Source organism: Calidris pugnax, unplaced genomic scaffold (assembly GCF_001431845.1).
Source record: "Calidris pugnax isolate Ruff unplaced genomic scaffold, ASM143184v1 scaffold41, whole genome shotgun sequence".
Lineage (NCBI taxonomy): Eukaryota > Metazoa > Chordata > Aves > Charadriiformes > Scolopacidae > Calidris > Calidris pugnax.
This window is the reverse complement of record NW_015094509.1, coordinates 10029202-10056813: the sequence shown is the minus strand read 5'-3', so window position 1 is coordinate 10056813 and position 27612 is coordinate 10029202. Positions and strand designations below refer to the sequence as shown.

Here is a 27612-nt window from a genome sequence, read left to right as displayed (position 1 = left end):
GGAAAAAAAAAAAAAAAAAAAAAAAAGGAACAGCATCTGAAATGCAACAAAATCACTGTATATAACTTTTAAATCTGTTTTTTACTGCAGCATAATCAGGTCTAATAGAAATACTGGAAGACAAAATAGACAAAGTAGTAAGCATGCCTTTTGACTCTACTTAAAGTGGTTGAGCACTAAGCTATCTTGGAAGATCGGTAAAGGGTGAGGAATGATACTCATTTAAACAATACACTTCGAGCTGCTCCAGAGAAGAGTAACTGGGATTTAATTTTGCCATGGTTTTGCCATAATTTTGCCACCAGCTTTGAATAGCATCCCATAGAGAAATGTGACCAAATAACTTGTAATCATTCTATATATTTCTGATAACCCTTTTTGTTTAATAATCAAAAACCAAATTAGGAATACATAAAAATGTTAAATGGAAAAGAAAGAGATCGGCAAATGGTTTTGCAAAAGAAAGAAATCTCCTATCCAAAAAGTAGTTTAAGAACTGTGGTATGAATGTGTCATAGATAAAACCCTGTGAGGGACATCAGAGAACCCACAAATATTTATGGAATGAACCGCAATCTGTATACAGAAGTTAACAAATGTCTCATTACAAATGGGATATGGTTTTCCCAGTAACAGAAGCACACAACTTGCATTATATTTAACTTGAGATCCTGTTATAATTAAAAATACTACAAAGAAAAAAAAATGCTTTATACATTGCTGGAAAATACTTTTCAACAAACAAAACATTTGTTGAAACCAAATCTGATGGAAATTACATTTACGCACAGTTAAGAAGAATACTGTATAGAATAATCAATTTCTAGAAGCTTTCCTGAATTATTTTACAAGAAATTACTTATCACAGGCAAGATTTACATGATAATTTTCATTATATAAGACAGAAAAGTAATCTTGATATGTGGATTCAATCATATATGTTAAGAATCAGCAAAGGAAACACAGGGGAAAAATAAAACACTGTCAAGAGCTTTTTGTAAAGTTGCTGAATTTTACTTAAGTAACTTGTATAGGGGGATCACTCCAGCTCTTAAAACGGCATTAATTCATAAGGACCAACTAATTATTTTCTCACACATTAACTAAAGAAACCTAAACACCTCTCTCCTCATTCCCCCCAGTATTTTACAATAACAGGCAAAATATAAAGCTATGTGGTTAGAGAAAAAGAAAGATTAAAGGGAGGTAACTTGAAAGAAGAAAAGAAATGTAAAAACTTCAATAATGTTGCTTTATAACATAACATACAACACAACTCACATAAAAAATAACTCCAGCTTTTAGATTTCCTTTTATTTTCCAGTTTTACAGCTTATCTGCAAAATTTTTCATTGCATTCAAGTTGCTGAGTATGTAAACTGTGAAAGGCATCCTGGGATTTTTAACTGGCATTTAACGTCTTTTTTCTTTGTGCCTTTTTTTTGTTTACCTTTTTAAACTGTTACACTATGTTTAATAATGTTAATACTGAATCTGAGAATTTTATTAAAATTCTTAGTTCATAGTGTCAGATTCTGTGCTGTGTTTCAAAAGCCCAAAGCATGATGGCAGATGAAGCTGATCCAAGCCCAGGCTGCTGCAATACTACCTTTTTGCTTGGGCTAATCCTTGTGTGCCTGTACTATAAATAGGCTCAGGGCAATGACCTGACTGAAAAAAATTGCTTAATGCCCCCCAAATTTTTTGAGCTCCTTCAGCTCCCTCACCCAGCTCACTGTACACAAGCACAACCAGCAACACCATGGAGCTGCAAAGAGAAGCAGGTTTTAGACCAGCTCGAGTTTAGATTTGCAACCTAGGTGGGCACAAAACTCATTGCCCAAAGAAGACCGTGGCTAAAGCAATGTAAAAAAATCAACATTCCATCCACCTCACTCTGGTTTGCCCAAAGGAAGCCCAGGCCCAGGCTTTACTTCTGTAGCCCCCTCCCTGAGCACGGCTACTCTGCACATCACTTGCCTCTATGGGAGGCCAAGAGCCTTCTCTACTCAAACATCTTCAAACACCTGATGTGTTTTGTCTCTGCCGCAGTAACTCAACAATCAATTTGGAGAAGAATTAACAGTTTGAAAAATATTTTCAAACGGAGAGAAGGGCCATTATTAGAGTTAAGGGAAGCAAATAGTTAAAGAACCTGATTCAGTGAAGGAGGTGTGTTGGTTGAGGAGAAACGGTGAAACAAGATTTCTGAGGGGTTCATTTAAAATGAGTAAAAGGTTATGAAACAAAAAGAAGTAATGACTCTTCTTAAGGGAGAACACAACAAGAACTGCAGTAACCTTAAGGTCTCAATAAAAAAAAACCAAACTATGCACAAGTATTTGTCATCTACAGATTAGGAAATCTCAAGGCAAGTAGTTTGAAATATTGAACATTTCAGTATATAAAATGATAACAGAATTAAAAGTTCAAAAGGATTAAAACAAACTAAAATTCAAACAATTTTTTATTTTATTTTGATTGGCTTCACTAAAATAGGCTTCATCATAGTAGAACTGCAGCTTTTTGGAAAAATGGAAACGGAAAAAAAATATGTTAAACAGGACCTCAAAGCAGCACAAACAAAGGAAATCCTCATCTCTCCTCCACTCAGTCACCATAAACATAGTAGATTCCAAAACCGAAGTTGTATGAACTTCATGTGCCAAGCTCCACATACACCACACAGCAAATACTAATCAACTGTGTTAAAACAGTATTTGAGACAGCGAGAAATATCAGAAGACCAAGGAGTTTTAACTTAGCCTCGACTTTGTAGAACATACAGTAGTTAAGATCACCCACAGCTGAGAAACCTTTTTATGGAACAAAGTGCAGTGCACTGGCATAACAGAGAAAGCAATGCCCTTGTGAAAGTTTTACTTTACAACTGCTATTTACTTCTGACCTTAAGCTGTTAAATGATGGCATCTTGATTAAGTAGTCAAAGAAATGGAGTACGTGCTACAATAAATTATATAAAATATGCTATTGAACACTACCTAGACTCCTTTTTTGAAGAGATGCTTGTCTCATTCTTGTCTCCCAAGTTCACAGCTAAACTGTCTGACCTGAAAATTTCACGACCTGAACTCACAGGCCAGTTTAAAGGGAGTCTGAAAACCTATTTCCAATTTAGTTCTAAATCACACACAGGTGTTAGTGAGAATGAGCTATACCTGAATAATGAAACAATCATAGCCACACTGTAAACTCAAAAGCTTTACCAGAAAATTCTAAATGTGGTGCCCTAAGTGCTAAAACTGACATCTTCGCTCTGCTGCAACTCCTTCACTGTGTAACAAATGGACTAGAGTGAGGCCAACAGCCAAAATAAGGCTTGAACCTGGAGCACGAGGTTGTTATCATAATATTTGCCCACTAAAGTGTGTGCAAGACAGCGGTGACTAGCCACGTGTTGATCTGGAACTGGTACACGAGGCCAGGGGAGACCACTGCACTGCCCTGCACTGCTAAGGAACAGGCACCTCCAGAAGATGCCCAACTTCAGAACGGTTCTCCTCACCATGCTTCATCACTGGAGTCCCTCTCAAACACATGGGCAAATTCCCGTGATCTTCCAGATCAAACTTGAAGGAATTTGAGAGATCTATGAAGATGCCCTTTGAAATCTCTGCCTGCCTCTAGAGCAGGACTGTCAGGCACACATAAACACATCTTTGTGAATCTCCATAAAGTTAATTTCATTCCTTCTCCCCCCTCCTCCTCATGAAGGGCTGGGATGTTGCTAGGGTGAAGAACATGTGCAAGTACCTCAACCAAGTCAGAAGCAGCGCACCCAACTGAAAGGAAAGAGCTTTGCGGATAGAATGCATATTAAGTTCTCAAAACAAAATTGATAGTAATGATATAGCATTGAGAAGGGATGCTAATTTTTAATATTAAAATCTTCTTTTTAATACATGCATTGTTTGAGAGTTACTATCTAACAATTATATCTAACAATTTTACAGATTTCACCTTTGCTCTGTTTGAATGAATCAGTTATTCTTTGAATTCATCTTTTATTGACATTTACTTGACAGTTTTTTCCCCTGACATGTTTAATAAGATTTCCAAAAGAGCTGCCATGATTAACAACAAATGGATGCTTAAATGACACAATAATGGCAGTGCTCTTTCATAGAAATGGTTCTATAAAGCATATTTCAATTTGCTATTTCTTTTGTGCACAAAGAAATGAAAAATTATTCTAAGAATCAGATAAAAACCCCTCAGTGCTACTAAGAGAAAATATAAAGTGGGTATGTGCATTGAGCACACGGTGATTGAGCTGATGAATTAAACAGAAAACTAAAGCTGTAGAAATGCTTCTCTTATTATGATTTTTATTTTAACTATTACATTATAAGGAAATGTATTTTAAAATGTATGTATTTAGGCAAATTAGTTATGTATTACTGCAGATTCCAGTAAAACTTACAGTTAAATAAATTTCAAGTAAAAATAAGATTGATAGTTAAAGCTGAACATTTTTAAAGTTGAATTCCAAATATAAATTTAGCTTCGAATAGCTTTTGGTATTAGATAATTAACAAGCTACATTTCTGAAACTAAATGGGCAGTTCCAGCTGTTATTTTACAATTAGTTTCCACTGAGGTTTTTAAATTAATAACTGCTGCAATAGCCTCAAACATGCCAATGTTAATTAGGAGTGGTGTTTCCATGTAATGCTATCCATATATATGAATATTTTACTGGGCGAAAGGTCTAAGTAGACTCTTTTCCCCCCCTCTCTCTACTAAAGATAGAAGAGAGAAATGTAAAGCAGGGAAAGACTTTACTTCCAAGCCCTATTACAGAGAGAGGCATAGGATTCTTAAGGAAGATAAAGATGACTTTCCTAAGGTCCTTATGCTAAAAAAAACCCCAGGGGTTCAAGTACAACAGTAAAGGACAATATTTAGAACCTGTTATTTAATATGAATATTGAGATTTAAACATTTAAACCCTGACTCAACATAAACAATGAAGTTAAATATTATTAAATGAAAAAAAAAAAAATGTATATCCAAATTAAACGTAGAGAGAATCTTGTTTAAAAAAAAAGACATCCTGATCTGAAAAAATAGAAAATAAATTACAGGAACAAGTTTAAAATATTTACTGTTACAATTTTTTTGTCTTGACACAGGAAGAAAAGAATTGAAAATGGTGGCAGCATAACCCTGTTTCACAACCTCTGTGCAACAAAATAAATACCTCTCCTTAAATTACTATGATATTTTTTTCCCTTAGAAGTTATTTTCCTAACTAACATTACCTCTGCAGTTTTAAGCATTTTGAAATTAAAGGAAAATTGCAATAGAGATCTTATGAGGCACTGTAACTTTTACTTTTTCTAATTACCTATGATACATATGCACATTTTAATAAGCTGCTCACACTTCCATCGAAAACTATGTATTAATACATTTTTTCACTTTTTATCTTTGTTGTCTTTTTTCTAAGAAAAAGGAAGAAACTCAGGTCAGCATTAGCTAATTCCTTATATTATTACCAAATAAGCTTCAATGAAGTATTAAAAAAACATGAAGTAAAACAGAAAATAAGTTTTATTATAACCCTTACAAAATAATCAATTCTTAAAAGGAAGTTATTATGTGCATATTCTGGGTAACATTTACTTATCTGAATACTTAACTTCTATGCAAAAAAGATTTTTTTTTTTTTACTGTTAATTGGTTTGAAAAGGAAAGCCTCTTTACTATAATTATAGAAAATCCAGGCTTTTTGCGACAATAACATAAAGGTGAAGTTTTTGAATATAACTATGTCCCTCGGCAATTTAATACTGAACAAAAAATGTTTCTGAAGAGAAGATGTTTATAGATGTGGGTACTGTTGAAAAGTTTTGAAAAGCATTTGATTTTCCAAACCACATTTGAAAGAAAAAACAGATTTCCACACAGACTGCTGGCTATGTATGTGATTCTTGCATAAACTCCTTCCATCATTCTTTCCTTCCCCTCACTCCAGCTCTATCAGCACAGACACAGAAAACTGTTTATTACTCCTTTTTAAAAATGAGGAATTTTTGTTAACCAATTATGGGTATTACATGATTATTACAAGCATGTTCTAGATAAAGCTCCTTGAAAGAAAGATAAATAGCAGATATTTTGTAAGAAAAACAACATTGTTTTGTTATTTGTAAATGTTTGAGAGTTAAAAAAAACAGTGGAAAACAGTAAACTATAAAAATGAAAAATATAGCAGATTAGATAAATTTATAATAAAAAAGGCTTGCATTGATGAAAAGTTTTAAGAAAAAATATGAAATAATTTAGTTACCTTTTCATGATTAAACTCTTTACATGTAATTTTTTTGGGGTGGGGGTGGTCTTTAAAGAATTTCCATTTACAGTCACAAATTGAAAACAGTCTAAGGACAGCTTTATGCTTTGATCTATGAAAGATCTACATGTGAAAATGACCATGGAACATTCAGACCTGGAGTAGTAAGCTTTGATGTATGACATAAATGAAATCCTTGGATCTCAAAAATGATGAATCCAGAGCGTGGAGAACAATTAGATTCTTTATTGGCCAAGCTGAAGAAAGCTTGTGATTTTGTTCACCTAAACTTCCAGAACGTCATAGTTTAGTAATATTTATTCCGGACTTTGTAAGTGAGGCCTTTTCACAATCGCCTCCAAACAGCCCGTGTTCTCTGTCATCTGTCAGCCATTTCGTTTTTGTCTTAACAATACTTTACCTCAAAATTCTTTGAGCTTATGTTCGTGGAAACTCCCTAAAATTCTATTAATTAATGTTTCACATCACAGTTTGCTAAAAACAACCATGTTGGGGAGGACTGGCAATTATCTATATAATGAAGCAGGCAATTTGCACAGTACAGAATGAGAACTAAATGTCATCTCAATTTCAACTCTGTGCTGCTTCATATTTAAGCAGAGCCATGTGTCTGCTTCCTGATATTTTTCAGTCGGAGAAACAGAATTGCTAGGTCTTGTGATGAAGTTTTCTCAGCCATTTTCCTACTGACACTGTCCAGTTCTACCAGTTTAGCACAAGTCGCGCTACTCGTTGTTATAAACCCCTAACATACACACTTTTTTAAAAAATTCAGTGCTTTTTATGTCATGTTTCCACTGACTAAAAGTGTTCAAGGATTCCAACTATGCTCAGCTTAATTGCACTAAGCACTATTTGTATATACAGGAAAATACTGTTGTAATATAAAAAGATGACGAAATTATCTCACAGAATGTGAGATAATTGGGCAGAAAACTGGCTAAGATGACTACAGACACATTTGATTAGTTCCACTTCTTTAAAGTATTATAATTTAGTCATACTGATATACCACATTAGCCACTTCTATTAAAAGAGAAAGAACTAAAGAAATGACAAAGGAAAAACATATGAAGACGCACAAAGAAGGAAATGTGGCTTTTAGAGCTACCCCAGGAGATGCTACTCTGTTTGCTGCAGCCATCTCCATACATGGAAAAGGATTTCCTGGCCTGGTGGCCTCTGAATTCTTTATATCCATCAAAAGTCTCTTCTTTTGACAAGCAATTATTGGGCAGATTAAATAATCTGCTAGGTTTGTCTGGAGAAAGATCAGAGCAACTTGATGTAAATTGCTTTGAATACGAGGCTGGACAAGATGAAGTAGAGAAGACCTTTCCAACTGAAATTATTCCATGTTTCTATGCTTCCCTTGGATTTTATGGTAACAGAATCTGCCAAGTAACTTCTTTTAGGACTCTCCACATGAATACAGATATTTAAGTTTTTAAAGAATTGTTCACTGCTAATATGAAATCTTAACTGACGCCCTCCAAAGAGAAAAAAGTATGCTACAAACCCCATACTGCTAGAAGTCTCTGTGTAGTTGGTATACTACAGTTCTTAGTACTTTGTACTTTTAAGTTCTTAGTACTTTTGATGTTAGGTACCAAAAAATCCAAAGATGAGAAATATTTATTAAAATCTTGAGGTAAAAAAACTCAGCTGAAATTTTTATCTTACTATACGCCGAAGCATCAAACAAGAATGAGCCCAGGACTGAGAAATGCAATTTTTTGCCTCCAAAGAGATGCTTGTTTTTTCTTGTACTTACAGCATTTATAAAATTTCACTCTGATGTAATTTCTCTGATATCAAATAGCTGGCTGACTTTCACTCTATCAAGGCATTAACGTGATTTCCTTATCTCAACACTCTTCTTCCCCAAAATTGCTAGAGCTTCCTCTGTTTTGTCAGATGTACGTGACCATTCATTTGGCTACTTCAAAAGTTCTAACATACACAGCATTATCACACAAGCCAAGAAACAACCACATCATCTTGTATTTCTGCAACATGCTGAGTCGTCTCCAAGCAGCAGCGCCCCCAAGCCCAAGTTTAATATGATCAGGTAATTAAAACCAATAAAATGTGGTTCTCTCCACTGCCTAGCAGAAATTTCATTTACTCTGACTCCTCCACAGTTTTAATTAACTGCTCTTCCCTCTCTTATAGCCAGGATAGGATGCTGCCTCACTTGCATCCTTATCCAAAGTCTCCTTTATTCTGCTCCCTGGACCCAACACAAGGCCTTCTGGTATATACAAGAGTTCTGCTCCACAGAACTGGCATTTTGTTGATGGCAACATAAAATTGTGATCACATTTGTTTAAGACAAACACACCTTAGCTGGGGTTTAAGAATCAGAAATTCATGAGTATTCACTAAAACGAACAAAAAAACCTCCTAGGATTAAGTAGAAAAAAAATATAATTTGGAAAGGAGAAATTGTCTGTTACTGTTGCCAGGTAAAAATGTGCCACTTCTTTCAGGAGCCCTACATTTACTGTTATGGTACATGCATCTATGTTTACTATGTGTATTAATAGTCTAAATTAAATAAGTCCATTTTCTACTGGAGGAAAGTTATTTTAGAATAGTTTTTACATGTTATAAGAAAGCCAAAGCTATATATTTCTTTCCAGATTCCAAAAATCACCTGAAAAAATATTTGTGCCCAAACTTTTGGGGCACATTATTTTCCCAACATTCCACTTTCAATTTAGTTCCTGCTCCAAGTTAAGCAAGTAAGCTATTTTTCCTAAGACATACATGGAGGCACTTCAGCTTACAGGTCAGAAGTGTTCTGCTTCATTTAGTATGACCTGCAGCCCTACCAGATTTACTCTTCATGCACTGGCATTCTGTTGACGATAAATAAGCACATTCAGTTTTTCATGTTTGACTTTATGGGACAAATTCAAAAGATATTTGGAAATTCTATTGAGCCTTTAGCCATGAAAAAGTTTCTCAGCCTTTTCTAAAAGAGCACTTTCTAAATGAGAAGCAAAATTTCTTCTTTCTCATGAAACACTACAAAAGTGACATTAATTGCATGTGGTTGTAGTTCAGACCTAAACAGAAGACTGTTTAAACCAAAGTGACACCACAAATTAAGTTTGTATCCCCACTCCAGAAACACTGTAAAGACAGTGGTTCAGACAATGATTTATTTTCTTTTATTCTATTAAAAGCAGCAGCAGCAAATTAGAGGAGAAGAGACGTTGGAAAACAGAAGATGACATGTTGGGATTATTAGAATGCTGTAGCAGTTAATTCTTCAGTAATCAACAGGCTGCTGTAATTCTAGTCTTTTTTTAGAGTGTCTTAAGATGGATAATGTACTACTTGTACCTCTGTTGATGTTTAGTAACAAATCCTTCACCAAAATATGTAAGTTACACATTGTGTGGGTTTGCTCATTTTACTACTTGATTTTTAAGCATTCTGTATTAGTTCCAGTTACACATTTTTGCTATCTAGTACCATCTACCGTGGGCAGGTTAAAAAGGGCAAATACTGTGTAAGTTAAGAAATCTCACAATATCAACATCAGGCCTATGTGCTAAAATATCCCACTGGTCTTTCCTGTCTTTGAATGCAGGCTGTGTGGCCTGTCTTAATAATACAAAAACCTTGGTATTATCTTATTTTCTAAAGAAAAACTGTCAAATGGTGAAATTAACTCCACTCACAACTCCACTGGTCTAACAGCCATGACTGTCATGTCAGGAAATTAACAGCTATCTTCAACAATATTTCTGTAACAACAGTATGTTCTGCATCAAAGAATATGTAATTAGAAAATGCATCAACTTTGACTCCAAACTGGAATCTTAATATTTTTAATTAAAAAAATATTAATTCATATTGCTCGAAAGTGTTGATGCTTGTTTAAACAGATCAAAATAGTAACCCTCTTCCCAAAACCAAAAGACCACCCACTACCAACTTCAATATTGTCTCATAAAACTCTGCAAAGTAACTTGACACTCTGCCCCATATTTTAAAAACACTAAAGCTAGTATAATTAGATGATTAAAGGAACAAAGATAAGACTGAGCCATTTGACAGCTGCTGAGAAATTAGAAGAATGGTCACTGAAGCAGTTAGAGGAAATTACTGAAAATGGCAGACATTTCTCAGAAAAAGACACAAGAAGCATGATGTTGTGAGATTGGTCACAAAGAAGCCAGTAACAGTCAGATGAGAGATGTCTGGGGCTCAGTGCTTATTTCTACCTTACCCATTTGGTGTCCCAACTTCTAAGGGAGAACTGGAGCATATTGTAACTGTATAAAACTATGAAAACTAAATACACACTGCACAAGTGTAGTCTGGAATATTTATGTATATAAGAGCCAGAGACCCATAATTCAAAAGGCCAGCTGAGTGACTTTTGGATTGAAAAGCATGGAATTTCTGCATTTCAGGTAAAACCACAGATGCAAACATATCAGACTCAAAAATGTAAATGGGCATAGCTTCATTGATTTTACATGTAAATCACATCCCTCCTGTTGCTTACTCACTGATTTGTAATGTGCGTATAAGGAACATTCCACAATTCCCCTAGGTGACAGAAATGTCCTTACAGAAGTTGGAATTTGCAGATTCCACTTTACAGTAGCAGATTTTTCTGATAAATTGTGGTTGCTGTGAGAAGCAGAGTGGAACCTACATTTGGTTCTGTAACTCTCAAAGCAGGTATCAGATAGGAGTCTCCTTGGACAGAGAGAGCAGAAGCAGAGAAAGCCTGTACAAATGTTGAGAAGATCTCTTTTAACTATGGTACTTTGAGAGTTGGATCAGGCCCTGCCACCCGAAGCTGTTGCTAGTGCCAGGCTGTAAGATTTCTTCCATGAAAGCTCCATTATACAATAGATACAATGCTTATTTAAAAATCCCAAACCAAACAAATCAAAAAAGCCCTGCTATAACTAAACATACAAGCAAAAAACACTAATTTAAATATTTCCACATGGAAATATGAAGAAAAAGACTCTCTTACAACTTCTAAGTGATCAGAAGAGAAACTGGAGATATTTCATGGTCTCTTAAAAATCCTAGTCTTGACAAAAAGTAAAACTTGCTGTCATTTTCTAGCCAGTAAATGTTTTACTGCTGGGAAAAAGATTTTGATGTTTGTAATTTCTATTGAAGAGCACTATGAAGTAGTTAAAAATATTGCCACATCTGAAAAACAGACCAACGGGAAGTATAAGACACTTGTTCATCTGTATTTCTGTGACTTTTCTCACTTGGTATTATTTGCAACCATACTTTCATGTCTGGCAACAGTGCCAACTCTACTAAGGATCATATATTACTTTTATCATGTTGATTACATATGTTCACCAGTTTTGCTGCCTATATATGATTAGTGTGGTTTGCACATACTTAGTGACACAATCCAGAGCATGACATTTTCACAGAAAATGTGTTTACTGGGAAAGAGCTCCTTAGAAGTTTGCATTCCTTTCAGCTTTGATCTACATGACATCAAGAATCCTACAGTTTGAATATATGTTTACCATTTATATTATTAAGATCTATCTCCTTCACACTATATGGCTACTGAGCACTTTGGTAGTCACAAAAAAAAATCTTTATCTCTTAGGTGAACTTAGTGGTAGCTGAATAAAAGAAAGCCTCTTAAAATGTTCTCATCTGTGAGCTTAAGCTTCGTAATGACTTGACATTTAAATTCTGTTATTCATCAGCACTTCACAGAAGAACTTGATTTGTCTAAATGGATTTGAAAGCCCACAAGTGAAGAAAATCAGAAAAACCTGGTTTTGAATATCAAAAGATTGTATGTGAAAAGTATTTTTACAGGCTGCACGTACCCGTTTTATTGATCAATTAACTTCTCCCAAAATGAATTTTTCTGAGACTATATATGAAAACCCCAGCCCCTCCCCAAACACTTACTGATAAATGTCTTTTCTGAGCACAGCTCTGCTAAGAGGGTTGTCAGCCTGAGGAGCCATAGAGACAGATCCAATCTTGAGAACCAAAGTGTCTTCTTTAATTGCTGGATTAGCTGTAGTTAGGAGAAGAGAAAATGTGTGTTTGATTAAAAGTCAAATGCACATAGCAGAAATACTGAAAAACTATTTCTTAAAAAATCTAAATAAGAATGTCTGCTAAGGGTTCAGTTCTGCTCAGGAGCAACAACTAATGCAAAAAAATCCTTATAAAATCAAAAGCACTGTTGTGATACATAAAAGACAAAACTATTGTAATTTAATTTCCCCACAGATTTTTATGACAACTAAATCCTGGTCTGGGACTTCTCATTTTCTATGATGCTTTTTTATTTCAGTTTTGGTCTAAAATGATGTTCATCCCACAAACTTCTTTGTGATCCGTCTGTTTCTCTAATAATTATCTGCTGAAATATCTGAATCATGCACCCTTTTTAGTATGGGCCCAAGCCTTTAGATTTAAAACACTGCATGATATTACAATGCAACCATCCTAGTAGCATTTGGTATGGGTTGCAACACACATGAAAAGTTCAAACACAGGGACTGAAACAAGAGAATCTGAAATCTGACACATATGCAAAGAACAAGATGTAGTACTGGACAGTAAATTCCACATCAATAACAAAATTACTCCAAGAAGAAAAATCTCTGCTTTCCACTTCATCTCCATCATATTCAAATTTCAGCCACATGTACAAATTCTTAGTTTTAAAAGCAGCAGTCATATTAGATAGAAAGCCAAAGTCCTGCCCAGAAAAAAAAACAATAGCACCACATTTCTTGCAGTAAACAAACTCTGTGAAGTTTCCTCACAGGAAAAGACTGAGTCTACTGCAACTCCTTCTCAGCAGACACAGATGTACACAAAGCATTTGGAGAAGCTTCTGCTCAGAAGACTTCATAGTAACTAGGAAGCTCCTGAGAATGTGTGATGCAAACTCAAAGAGTTCATCACCTGATGTGAAATGGTTGACTTCAGCACCACCATGATACATAACAAGGAAATTCTGCAAGACACTCATATACGAGCTCTGAAAACAAAATGACAGTAGCAGAGCAGAGTTTAAATATTTTACTGAATAACAAAATTCTTGGTGTGGAAAGAACCAGTGAAATCTATGAGCTTAAAAAATGCCTTCTCTAGTGCCTTAGTGAATAAAACACCCTACTTTGCCGCTATAAATATACACATATGTATATTTTTAAACAGATATAAGAAATCACTGAAATTCTAACATGGTATTTTGAAACAATTGTAGGGAATATCACAGTAACCATGCAGCAGAGGGCTAACAAAAGTTCTGACACATAACTAAATCATAACACTAGGGATTTACTTAAAAGAACCTCATCTACTTAAAAAGCGAAGTCAAATCCTTTAGTCTCCAAAAGCAGAGCAAAAACATATACAGATGGTTTGGTTGCCAGATCTAAGGTAGAAAAGTTAAGCTGACAACAAAATCCTGTTTGTGACTAAATCAGAAACCATATTTTCAAATTTAGATCAAAAAATGAGTCAGGCATTGTACAAAGTATTAGAATTCCTGCCACTGTACGCTTAATTGTACTTTTTTCTCTGATACCTTCACTCCTTTCTCTTATGTATTAAATACACTTCAGATTGTAATTGCAACTTCATGAGGTGGCAAATGACTCATTCTGAGAAGCGGTTCTTAATAAAACATATCTTAGGCTAAGAATTTTAATTTGTCTCTGACACAGCACAGCAAAATAAACACAGGACTACTCATCACAGTCTCTATTATGTCAGCGGTTTAAGGCTTTTTTTCAAGGCTGAGCATGGTTCTTTTGTGTACAGCTTCCTGTAAGTCAAGGAATCAAGTCAATCTTAAAAACAGAAAGAATTACAGGCATTAATATTTTCAGCTGGTTTCTAATGAGTGGTAATCTGAGTCATGACTTAGGACGATTAATTCATATCTCCATTCATTAACCTACGAATTCTCCCATTAGCTTTTCAAAACATGGGAATAATATAGTAAACTGTCCTCGTTTGAGGACCAAAGTCCTTATAAATATTTAAAAATTTGAGGGAGTAAGAAGTCTACACTACACAACAAAAGTACAATCTAGGAAAAAATTACTTACCCAATTATAATAACATTGTTCACAGCCTCACTGGGTTTTACCCATTCATCTCAGTATTGTTTTTGCTAAGCTAAACACATTATGCTCTTTTAATCTTTCCTTGTAAGGCTTTCTTCTCCAGCACTTGATTAACAGTTGTGGTACTTTTCAGCACCCTCTCCAGTTTTATCATTTCCCATTTTTATAGTAGAAAGCAAGTTAGACATGATATACCACTATTCACCATATGCAGAAGTACAGCTACTGCTCTTCTTTTCACTAAATCCCCTGTGACCCTTAGGCTGTTTGGAGCCACAGCATCATCTCTCAGTCCTGAAGATATAGTCTGCATAAATATTTTCCTTGATATATAACTTTAGCCTTAGAAGATTTAGTAGATTTTCTGCAAGCAGTGATGTAAGCACAGTGATCCAGATGCATGGCCTATAGAGTCCTTAACATTATTTTCCTCAGTGAATTCTTTGCAATATTGATGCTAGCAGCAATGGTTTTATAGTTACTTTCCGATTATTAAATGCCAATTTCACTTATTATTTCCAAATTAGTGTATTTTTTTAGACTTCTAGTTAACCATTTTTATTTCATTTAACATTTCCACAGGTACCGTATGGGGATATAGTTAAATTAGAATACCATGAGACACAATGTCAAACTTCTTACAGAAGTCTATGCATATCAAACCTTTGCAACATTTTATCAACTAAGAATTGTAACCATAATCAAGAATGGAAATCAGATGTGTTTAACGAGACTAATTTTCCATAAAACTATATTTATTATCGTGTAACAAGTATGTAAGTCATTATTAACTGAATCTTGTAAAAGACTTTTTTTTTTCCTTTATGTTCTCTGAGGGAGAGCAATAAAACTACCTGTCTTAATTTTATTTGAACATCACACATTGCATTTTACAGATATACCTTCAGCTGTCTAAAACCTGCTCTTCCAAGGTGTGTTAAAAATTACCCTCAGAAGACTAAGATCCCTGAGCACAAGTTACTCAGTCTGACTGATTTGAAACTCTTTAGTAGTAAGCAAAGAGGATGTTACAGACCATATGTTAGGACAGACTTCAAAGTAGGGAGTCATGCTCATGTGACAAGAATATATCACTTCTACAAATGCAGGACATACGTTTATTCAGTATGCCGCCTTTGCTTTTTCATTATCAACAAATTTGTCATGTCCTTTCTCATGATTCCTGATATTTTGCTCCTAGTACATATGAAAAAAAGTTCTTTTTGTCCTCAAACCAGCCAGATGTGGGTTTTCCTTGTCTTTACCACTTCTTATCGGTTTTTTGTAATTTACAATTTTTACTTATAGTGTTCTGCAATGCAGTATGCCTTGTTTCTATTTGTTATATATTGCTTTTATATATTTAGTTGTCTTTACTTCAACACTAAGTGTGGGCTGCAGGCCAGAGCTTGATGCATTAACAAATCAAAGTGAGGGAAAGCCACATTGCTTATTGCCTAGGATAGAATGCTGCCCTCGAGTCCACCACGAAAAGAAATGTTAATCTAGTGCTGCTGCAAAACCCATGAAACTAAAGTATTATAAAATTGTGTGGGTGTATTCATGCATGCGTGTATGTAAATTCCTCAGGAGAAAAATAATGATTTTGATTATTTCACAGAGTTTGTGTACCACAGTTCATGGTGCAAGTTTGGTTTTGGACTGCATGAATTTTTTTTTTTTTTTTTTTTAAAACTCTATATGTAAAGCCACAATCGCAATGTGGTTTTTTGGGGGAGGATAGATCTGGTAGCTATCACTAGGTACAAGCTATGAACAGCAAATGACTTTTACTGCAGTGATCACAATTTGAAACATGCAAATCTTATTGGATTAACAATCTCTCTTAAACAATAAATGATGAATAAGGTCTTATGGGGGCATATACCCATAATATATAGCACTTTTCTGATCTAGCATACCAGTAACATGGATTGTCATATTCAACCATTACTCCATATTATTGTTTCTAATTTCTATTGTTCTTGAAGACAATAAGCAGTAGAAGAGAGAAGCAATTTATTTCACATTCAGAAACAGATGAGAGGTTGGGAAAATCTGGGGTGAAAGAAGAAATGAAAGGATTTTCATAGTGATGATATTTCAGAATTTTCCAGGGGAAAAGGCTATCTGAGTTCCTTATTAATTTAGTAAAGCTAATCGTTAGCACTATTCTTTAAAAGCATACATAATTTTTCTTCCTGAATCCATGGTTAACTATGGCAACTGTGTTCTTTGCACGTATTTTCAAGTAAGGGATAGCAATAAGACAAAGTTTTTTATAATTTCTTTTTAATGATGTATACAGCTACAGAGCTACAAAAACATACTTTTGAAAAAAGATTTCCTTGACAGCATGCCCTAGAACTCCCTTCCAACAAGAATCATAACTCTTTCTTGCCAACACAGCCAGTCTAATTTTATCTTCCTGTGTTTTCAGCATTCCCAGTTGGAAAATCATAGACTATGCTGGCAAAAAAATGATCGATGTAAATTCTCACTGTCTGCACTTCTTACAATTAGGTTATGAGAAAAATCTAAAGACTATACTCTTAGGATTATATTGTGTGCTATCACATATAATGATAAAAAAAAACCCCATACCTATAGGACTTATGTAAACATATCATGATACCAGTAAAACACTTTTTTTCTTTTTTTTTTTTTAATGTCTAGAAGAATTGCTGGTAAGAGAAGTGATCACATTCCCGCTAGCTGTTACAACGTGTAATTTTAATGTCAGCATCTCTTTATTTATATCTGAAGATTGTAATAGGGTTGTAAATATATTTTAATTATGAAGGGAAAGCAATTTCTTACAGAAAAGAAGTACTATCCAAGATCAAATGGCTACTTGCTGTTGTTTGAAAGAACAGCTTAGGGTCTCTATACCTCTGTAAAGACCTGAAAGCCACTTACATAAGGGAGTCCAAATAGCTTCAACAAAGACTTACTAAAGAAATTATAAACTATATCATCTATTGGGCATCAATCACAAGGTACATTTAAATAACTTTCTCCTGCTATCTACCTGCTTCACTATTGCATGGCTTTCTAGGTGCCAATTTCCACAAGAGCTAAGGCTCAATGTTTATGCTCCATCCCTGGAACTGGTGTCTATGGAAGACTGAACTGGCATCAGCATAATGAGAGCTGAAACAAGAATCACCACTGCAGAACTGGGTTAAGATCTCTATCCACAATTCTTGCCCTTTTTTTTTTTTTTTTTAATAGGTACCAGGAAAGCAAAGGTCAAGTAAAAACTTAAAAAAACCTTTTCAGCAAATCTGCAGAAAAGTAGCATGAATGTTAGATGTTTCCTAACTCTGACCGTTAAAACTGAAGGCTCTAGCAAAGGTCAGTAATTTAACCAAGTTAGAATTACTGTCTACACTGCTGAACAGCAAAAAAACTCTAAGATAAAATACCGTACCTTCTGCAGTATGACGATCTTCCTCATTTTTGGGAAAGAAGACTCTTATTACACCAGTGTTGATATAAATCAGAGGCAAGTTGCGGGAAGTTAGAGCATGAGTCCTCATGGGTTGACCTGGTGATTTTCTTTTCTCCTTTTGACTCCTTGGCATCCTGGCTTGAAAAATGCTTGCAATTGCATTAAGCAACGGAAAACAGAGGACCACATCAAAGGCCTGAGCAGAGAGAAGGATCTCATGAAGAAAGTGAGGAGAACCATCAGTGTGACCTTCTGATAGCTTGTGAAATGTTCTTCGTTCATTTCTTGATATCAATTTGTGCCGGACGTTTTTTGTCACAGCTTTGGTGTAAGTGAGAGAAAGAAATCCATGTTGCTGGTGAGAGCCATCTAAAAGCTTTGCAGTTGTCTATTTCAAGGAAAAAAAAAAGATTTAAAAACTGGTACAAAACTATTATATGTACACATATAACACCTCACTGTATCGTTTCAGCTAAAACTATAAATTACTGAATATTATTTCTTTTCTGATTATTTATGCTGTATGATATTGAAATCCAATCCATCAAAAAAACCCCTTATATTCAAGAGTCTAAATTTACCAAACATTTTCAGATAATTTTTCACACAGTTAAATATTTTGATTTCTCCTTCACTTTAGACATTTTAGGAGTAGATCCTAGGAGTAGGAGTAGATTAGTATGTGCAAATACCATAGGTGCTAAAGTAATGCTTGGGTGCAGAGATAGTTTCACGTCACCTAAGCATGGGTTAATAGGGTTAATAAAACTCCCATACTAAGAATTGAACTGGCTTTTCCCTCATCACCTCTGAATATTTGAAGAGAAGAGCTGTACCATGTACCAAAGCACATACTTTGAACTATACTTTAGAAATAGCAGATCCTTAACTTAGAAAAACAGATTTCCTAGATAAAGATGACAATTAGATGCTTAGCTCCCAGAAGACATGTAGTACAGTTTCTATATTATCTTTGAAAGTCATAACGTTGTTAGTGACTGAAAAATGTAAAAGTAGTAACTACAAAAACCATTATTTTAACAGTGTAATAAATATTTTGATAGAATTTTATGATTGTTTAAACATGAGCTTTAATCATGTGAGCAGAAATGAAAGCAACTACATTTTGGAAGTCTTCAGCGTCTTAAATTTGAAATAATTTAATCTAATTTAAACCTTGTTAATAGAAGAACAACATCTCTTTCTTTAATGAACAGGATACATAGCTTAAATGTTGAAAAAACGGAAGCTTTTATGATTAAGTGAATTTTAAAAATGGTAAGTTAATTTACTGTAAGAACTGAAACAAACAGAATAAGAGAAAGTTTTACCGATCAATATCAACGATGAAAATAAATCGGACTACACAGAACTTCCACTAACATAAAGACTCTATGCAGCCATACATTTGTGAAGATAAAGAGCCCAATGTCATAAGATATAAAATCTTTCAAGGATAAACAAGCAAGAAAAAAGGTGTTAAGTATCTCACACTGAGATAGTCTGAATCAACAAGTAATGTTCCAAGCATTCAAAAGAAAGACTCAAATATAAAATTGTTAATTGTTCTGTTATCATAATTATAAGAAGTAATTTTAAAAGATTGGATAAAAGGTATGCTGCAGTACTACAAAGTACTTAAATCTCTAAGTAGATACCAGAATTACGTGAACAACATGTAGTGTTCAGTGCTGGCTTTTCCATATTTGGTCTCCAAAATTTACAATATGTGCTCATTTTTAATATAAATGAATCCCATTGACTTCAGTGGACTGCTGTTCTGCACCAGGCTGTAAACATTCCCATATCTACTGAAAAATGACACAATGAATGTAACAAAAGCACTAAATAGATTAAGTAAAAAATAAAATCAATTTAGATGACAAGCAACCGAAGCCATTTGAGGTTTTTTTTTTTTTTTACTGCAACTGGTATTTATTAGTGGAAGTTCTGTAGTAAAAATTTTTTTTAAAAAAGATTCTTACAGAGGGAAAGAAGCCAGAGATATTGCTGAAAGGGTCCTGCTTGCTGATGGGTCGAACCAACAAGGTACGTCTGTTCAGCTTGTCAGTACAGGAAAGGAACACACCTCCATATTGCCCCAGAGACCAAGAATCTTCCCCAAGGCTTGAGGTAATGAATGAGGCATGGAAGAGGGGAAGACAAAAAGCAAAATATAAAATAAAATAATTGCTATAAGCAAAAAAATCTCTGTAAACATTAAACTTGCACGGTTCTATGTAACTGCAAGATAGAGCCTATGCCATAACTTTTCCTAAAAGCTGAAATTAAATCAGATCAAGCAAAAAAAAAAACACGGTAAAGACAAAAAAATCTTTGTAAAATTTTATGTGGAAGGACAACCTATACCAAGAGGTCAAGACACATGAAAAGAAGAGTAAAATTCAGCATACAGAAAAAGGACTTACCCCTGGATTTTCAGCAGATTGCTTTTTTGGAATTAAGAGAATGATTACAAGAACAAAGAAACTGTGAATGAAAAGCTGTACTCTTACATGTTACAAAGTCATAGTATTGTTTAGGAAAAAATGAGCTATTAAATAATAAAATGTGCTTTGTACTAGAGTTCCTGTAATCATTCTTTTTAACATGTACAAGAGTAAAGAAAAATCTGTTGCTTAAGAATAGTTATTCAGGTAAACACCTTAGTTTACTAAAGAAATCTCACCAAAAGCTTTTTTCTGCATTGTAGAATTATTCCTTCAAAATGTCCTGACTGCCAGTCTCCCCCTGGCCTGGAAGAAAGAATGTTCACCTTATCTATTCTCTGCTTTTGGTTTTAGTCCACAGAGATTTAAAGATAGAGAAAGCTACTCTGAAGAGATTATGAAATATAAATAAGAACAATAACAATTTTGTCAAATGAAAATACTCTTTTTTTTTTTTTTTTTTTAAAGCCTTAATATAATTTTTGCAAACAAGAACATCCTGAGGTTGAAAATATTTCTAATGGAACATTAGGGTCCTGGGATGAAGTACTTTCTCTCAATCTTTCCATACTGTCTGCAGACAAAGCAGCCTGTTAAGAGCACCTAACTACTGGGATTCCCAAGCATTTTAAAAGTATCATGACTTGATTTAAAAAGATTTTTTAAAGTACAAGTTTTGATTATCAAATATTACAATATGTACAAACGACAACTGCATTTGTAACTGCAGCATAAGAAGAGAATTAAAACTTTTTTTTTTACACTGATCAGAAAAAAAGTCTCAGAAATGGTGGTAACCACTACGTTGATATTAAATCTCCTTCTTGTTGTACACAGACAACAATAAGTGTCCAACAAGGCCTTATAGACATTGGCTCCTAAGTCAAAATGATGTGTACTTCTACATATTTTAATTTTCAATGCCAAAAAAAGTTCTGAAGCTTTTAACTACTTTTTTCCCTCTCAGGGAGTAACACAACAACTATTTTTTCTTAATTTCTGTCTCCCATACCAGAATCTGTTGGTCTTTAATGGCAACACCAACCCAGTTGATCAAAGATAACGTAGGCTCTGTATTATTTTGTCAAGACTAGCATGTTCGTGGCCAATACAAGCTAGAAGGTGGCACACGCAATCTCTCTATGGAACTGTGCCTCTGGGTGGCAAATGAATGCAGTTGCATTGAGGCACCAACCTATTCAACTAATGAACTTGGCTAAAGTTGTAAGCCTATAGTAGGCCTAACTACCAACCCTAAATGTACATACTGATGATATACTGGTTAACATTAATTACTAAAATATTACTCGGCCATGTCTGTATATCACTATGCCGTGTTACACACACACAGATAATCAGCTTAGTTCCCTGCATTATACTGTTGCTAAGCCACAGCAAAAGAAACAGCTCCATTTTTCAGAAACTTTTTAATATCCAAGAGTATGGTAGGATAAATTGTTAAATATTGGCACTTGGTAACACACCATGAAGCAATATTGAAGGAATTTCCCATTCACAAGTTCAGCTAAAATGAATAATTTTTGTCTAATGGAACAAGAGAGCAGTAAGTGTGAAAAAACGTTCTCCTGATTTACAATGATTTCTATACATTTCTTTGGAATCAAATAAAATTCTGAGAAAATGTTCTGACATTTATTACTTAAAAAATTAAAATAATTTTGTTGAAATTGAACAATTACCTTAAATACATGTTAAGAATAAAGAAAAAAATCCCACCAGTCTTCTTTCAGCCTGAAATTAAAGCAGAATAACTCCCAGGAATTACCTGTTTCTGTAATGGTCAATATTGAAGCTTTCTATTTTACATTTGATTTTGGTGTAGACATCCTGCATATCCACTGAGGCACTGAGATCTTCTAATTCACTGACAACACAAACTTCTACAAGAGACAAAGAAAATATAAATTATTAATCTGAAACGTGCAAATTTTTAAGCAAAAAACATAGCTGAGAAACTACATATTGTAAACAGAATGACGCTACTTCTACTTAGAGTTTTTTCATAACACACTTCTTGAATCAAGCATCACACAGACAAGAACCAGAAGAAATCCTAGAATCCAAACTTTTTTATAGAAATATGCAGAGAGGTTTTAGTTCAGGTGTTCATAGTATAATTCCTGAAAAAAATGTAAAAAAGTATTTACCAAGATATTTTCTCTAACAATACTTGAAATTTCTTTCTCTCATGTAATTATTTCTTTAAATCAAGGGCACAATTACATCTCCTTGAAAATTAGCTTTAACCATTATTCTCCTTATATTTTCACATGTCTATAAGTAACAATGTCAATTGTTAAGCAGCAGTGTTTGCTTAAAAAAAAATAAAAATTGAAGTCTTGCAGTACATTTATAGAATCTGAGTTCCTTCCAAACAATTACTGTCCGGATGATAATCTAACTTTAACCTCAAAGAAAGAAAGAGGAGCTGGGTACCACACATATTTACCTTCTCAAGACAGAAGTTGAAACTTCTATGTTGAATTCCATATTAAACTTCCTATGACTTTAAGGAATATACTATGATGATTATGTTAAATTTAAATTTGAAATTATCACTACAAAACTACGTATCTACACATGGTCATACACAAAACATACTACTTAATAAAAAGAAAAAATATTGCTTCTAAGGCAATAAATGCAGCACTTAGGTAAAATAATCAACTTATTTTCAATTTACTATAATAATTTTTCCACATGGAGGGGGAACTTTATGCCAAAGAACAACAATGAATTTTGATTATTTGCACTAACCTAACAACAGCTTGTCACTCTAATTGAAAATATAGATCCAACCCACTAGTTCTGCATTACAGTGTTTAATATTGTCAATAGATGCTCTGAATAGCTAATACTGTGCTGTAAAATAATTTAAAATAATATATTGGGGAAAGAATGCTGAATACCTGTGCCATTATTTCTAGGATCAGGAGCAAACAATTTTACAGTAATTTTGGGCAACATCCACTGCATCCATAGGCTGACGCGTCCACTTGAGACTCCAATATTACTTGTTGTTTGTTCCAAAGTAATTGAGTCTGAAAACGGAGAATCATCACCACCCTGAAGAGAATCACCCTAGGAAAAAGATGCAACAGCTGAGAAAAAAGAGGTATTGCTTTTCACCACTCCTCCTTTTTAATTCCGTCTAGACTGATGTACATGCCCAAACTATATCCATATAAATACAGACTCACTGATTGTATATTTGAACTAAGTAATTTATTAACAAATGGAAAAAAAAGACAAACAAAACCAAAATGTATCCACTTTTCTCAAGTAGAGATAATAGACTTTGACAAAGATTATACGGTAAAACTATAAGGTTCCATGACTTAGTTCCACTTGGCACAGTAAGCTTTCCTCATTAACTCTACACTAATAAAATACTATAATCAATGAAAACACACAGGCTGATAGGAATGTTCTGAGACGCAATGGGAAAGGCGATAAGGAGCTTAAGCATAGCTGAAAGGTAAAGGAAGAAAGAATTGTTGGAGGTGCCAAATGAAGAACCACCCAGTATGGCCACAACACTTCTATCCTGATTACACACTGTTTTGGGGGTTGTTTTTTATCCCCTTCTTTTATGTGCTTCCCTGTAACTGCTTGGGAAAAATGATTTCACAAAATAACAGCTTTTTTTGAGAAATTGAAAGATTTTAGTGGTGACTTTTAAAATATTTTCATAATTTAAAAAAGGTAATTGTCACTTGCAATACTCTAAAATATACAATCTGTTGGCAAATGAGCTTGTAGAAGCTTCTGTGCCACCAATAATCTCCATTCATTATCTGAAACATGAAGGGCTCAACAAAGAGGACACAAAGGTTAATGTTTTTAGGAAACAAACATGACAAATGAAACTGAAAATCCTGTTACAAGGGCTCATCAGAGCCCTCAGGGCATGTTCTGATAATTCTTGATGGCACAACTGACATATTTACCAGCCATAGTACTTCATCCTGCTCCTTTGCTGGAACTTACTGTCTCCAAATAGGAAAAGAAAGACGCAAATATATAATTGCTCATCAGCTTGTGATGTTTACAGACTATTAAACTGGATGCAATGGACACCGAAGTCCCTTATGTCAACCAGAAGCCACTAAAATCCACCAGCATCTTCACTTGCAACGCCACCAAGTGGTGCAAGTTTTCTTCGTAATTCAAGCACAAAAGGAAAGGACCAAGTTGTTTGAAAGATTTCCGACCAATAAACACCGAAAGCCTTAACTTTCAATTAAGGTTTTCGGATTAGAAATTGTAAACTATGATGAATAACATGTTTGGGAATTTTGAGATTTATCTAATGACTAATGAAGATGGCTTATATGGAAAATACCATGGAATCAGACCTAGACAGAAAGTACTGCAATTTGAATCTATTTTAACCTGTCAGGCAAGAAATGATAATGCACTCACTTCAGCTTCAGATGTCCCAGAAAAAATTACTTTAAGTAGCAGAATTTAAAATCTGACAGTACTTGACTCATTCTTCAGTCCAAGACTGGAGACTGTGAGTATGGAAATTCTGTTAGCAATCTATTTTCTGGATGGGTAGAATTTATCCCAAACAAAATGGCATAGCTCATACGGAAGCATTTATGTTGATAAATCACACTTATGATCAACTCAGGCCTAGAGTTTAATTATAGGATTTCTATCATGTATACATGTTCTCTTATGACCAACCTAACTACAAGAGAAGACAAGAAAGGTAGGTCAAAATCCTACAAGTTTTGCGCACAATCCATTATGACTTTGAGCTGCCTAATATACACCAAATGGAGAAGCTGAGATTGTGCTTTTAGAACTGATTGCATAATGAAGAAAATGATTACCTTTACCACTTTCTTTTTCAGAGAAACACTGAAACACAGCTTGTGCTTCACTTTTTTAGCTGTATGTCACTCAAATTAATATTCCCAGCGGAACTCTTATAGGACACAGACTGAAACAGCAAAGGTATTTTATCTCTATGCAGTATAACCTTTACCATTGCAAAACTCAGTGATACCTACTACAATTGGTAAGAAACCATCTATGTTGTCAATAACTGACATAGAGAACTTACCACTCCAGATATTCATTCATGTGAGGAAGCGAGAGCTTGTGCAGCTAAGGTATGTTACTGGAAAATAATACTAAGAAGTTTTGAAAGGAAAATTAAGATTCGATTCACCTTCACCTACTTACAGAAGACAAGTTACAGAAACAAGGGATGAATGGATGAGTGCATTGGCGAGAGAGCTGCTAACACAGCAGAGAAGAGAACAAGCAGACAACCAGAGTTAAAGGAGAAGGACGCTCATCTGGTTCCCTTCAAGTAGACTTCCCAGAGGGATACTGTTTTATCCACCCATTTCTATAACACCTTCTCTCTTTTAGAATCCTTTCTTCCCTGAAAGGTTCTTAATTGTCACCAGGTTGATGGCCTGTTTAAATCTGTAACAACTACCTTATAAGGGAAATGGGAGAAAAGACCTACTCAAGGCTATTTGCTTATTTTTAAAAAAAACACACACCAAAATTTCAGCCACACAGTATGCCTTCTCTCCCTTCCTGCTTCCTTCCCTGTCTTTTATCTCTTGAGTGTTTCTTCTCCAATGTGTTCTCATTCTCAGTGTGTTCTCTCGTTACACAAAACCACCTGAAAATCCCTCTCCAAGACATGGACTTAACATGACTCTTGTTTTTATAACTTGTTCACTCTTCCTTCTTCCATTTTTCTCTTATACTGTCTGCAAATTTAGATTATTAAATGTAGCGGGGCCTGTCCCCTGCTGTGTATCTACTAATATTTAATAACTACCACAGTAGGACAACTAATTGGAGAAATCTCAAATAGCTTTCACAAAGATGCATCCAACTCCAAAACAAGTGTGGCACAGTGGACATAGGGCATACAACAAGATGAAAAAATAAAGGGGTGGTAGAGCCTTCTAATTAACATGTTTAGGGCAGAGATTAACCTTTTTCTGCCAAACTGTGACTCATATTTCCCATTTGCTTCCTCAGCAAAATCCTTCCTTGCCAGACTTTTTTATCCAAAGACTCCTATCACTGAGTACTATTTATGCCTTTGCAAGACATTTCCTACTGTCCTCACAAAGAACTCTGCTCTCTCCAGTGCCAATTAATTGTCCTACAAGGCAGCACTGACAGCAACGTGGAAGTAGATATCTTTTCAGCACTGTAAGCAAAACTCAGTTTTGTTTCTTCAAGGAAAATACTGTCCTTGGAATGCAAAAGGATGGAAAAGGAATGAAAATTGGGAAACAGCCTCGAAGAAGGAATGAAAGTTGGGAAACAGTCAGTACCCAGCATCCATAAGGACACAGATAGAGCAGCCACTTCTCCAGTAGTAACCAATGGTAGCCCTTGTTGCTTCTCCTGAAAAAGCAGGTTCTATTGACAGGACAGTGGCATAAGCCAGGAGGCAAAAAACACCCAGGCATTTTGTCATCCTCTGACTATCACTATCCACCCTCTTAAAACACTTGTCTCCTCTCCAACTATCTACTCCGCCTACTTGTAAAACCATAAAAAACAGGAGCAAAACTGTATCCTTCCAGAGCTAGAAAGAACACAATACATTGAGAATCCTGCTTCACTTCTTAATGAGTCTTTATTTGCAAAGCCCTCATTCTGACATCACAGAGGCCTCAATCTACTTCATGACTTGCAATCTCACGCCATCAACATGTCATCAGCAATGAGCCCTGTAATTTCTGCCAATAAATTATTATTCTTGTTTCTTTCATACAACTCATCCAAATGGATCTTTGACACTCCGCTTTCCAGTAACTTCCCACACCTTCATAATTTGCCTTTGCTTGGTACCCCTAAAAGATGATGCTTCTGTGTGGGAGTTCCATTGTGTGTCTGGGATGACTGTTCCCATCAAACCTCACCTGCTCTATAGATGCTGCCGTCAGTCATACTTTGGAATGGGGGGATGCCTTGTGCAGGGCAGCTCTAAGGAAGGAGACAGCCAAAGATAATTTCCCTTAGCTGAGATCTTCAGATGGATTTTACAGGGTATCAAGAAATGGAGGCCAATTAAAGGTTAAGGAAAGAGAGAAACAATATTAATTTATACCTGATAATATGTTTATTTACAGTTCAAGTCAAAGTTCAACCCAATGTTGATATTCTGTGGACCAATTTGCTGCATGTTGTTCATTCTATAAAAAGCATTTTCTCTTTTCGCCCCCCCCCCCC

At 34.8% G+C, this 27612-nt stretch overlaps 1 protein-coding gene across 6 annotated transcripts in view; it reads right to left on the bottom strand.

Annotated features, from left to right (window-relative positions):
- The window catches only part of VPS13B (vacuolar protein sorting 13 homolog B (yeast)), a 461850-nt gene that overhangs the window by 183328 nt on the left and 250910 nt on the right, over positions 1-27612 (bottom strand). For 5 of the 6 annotated variants that reach the window (XM_014965404.1, XM_014965406.1, XM_014965405.1 and 2 more), the window contains exons 25-29: positions 23295-23466; positions 22151-22265; positions 19900-20041; positions 17894-18302; positions 12275-12386 (exon numbers count right to left, since the gene is read on the bottom strand). In XM_014965404.1, coding sequence (XP_014820890.1) covers positions 12275-12386; positions 17894-18302; positions 19900-20041; positions 22151-22265; positions 23295-23466 — 950 coding nt within the window. Of the gene's footprint in view, positions 1-12274; positions 12387-17893; positions 18303-19899; positions 20042-20603; positions 20671-22150; positions 22266-23294; positions 23467-27612 lie in introns of those variants that run through there. The other variant, XM_014965411.1, reaches the window with a different exon arrangement.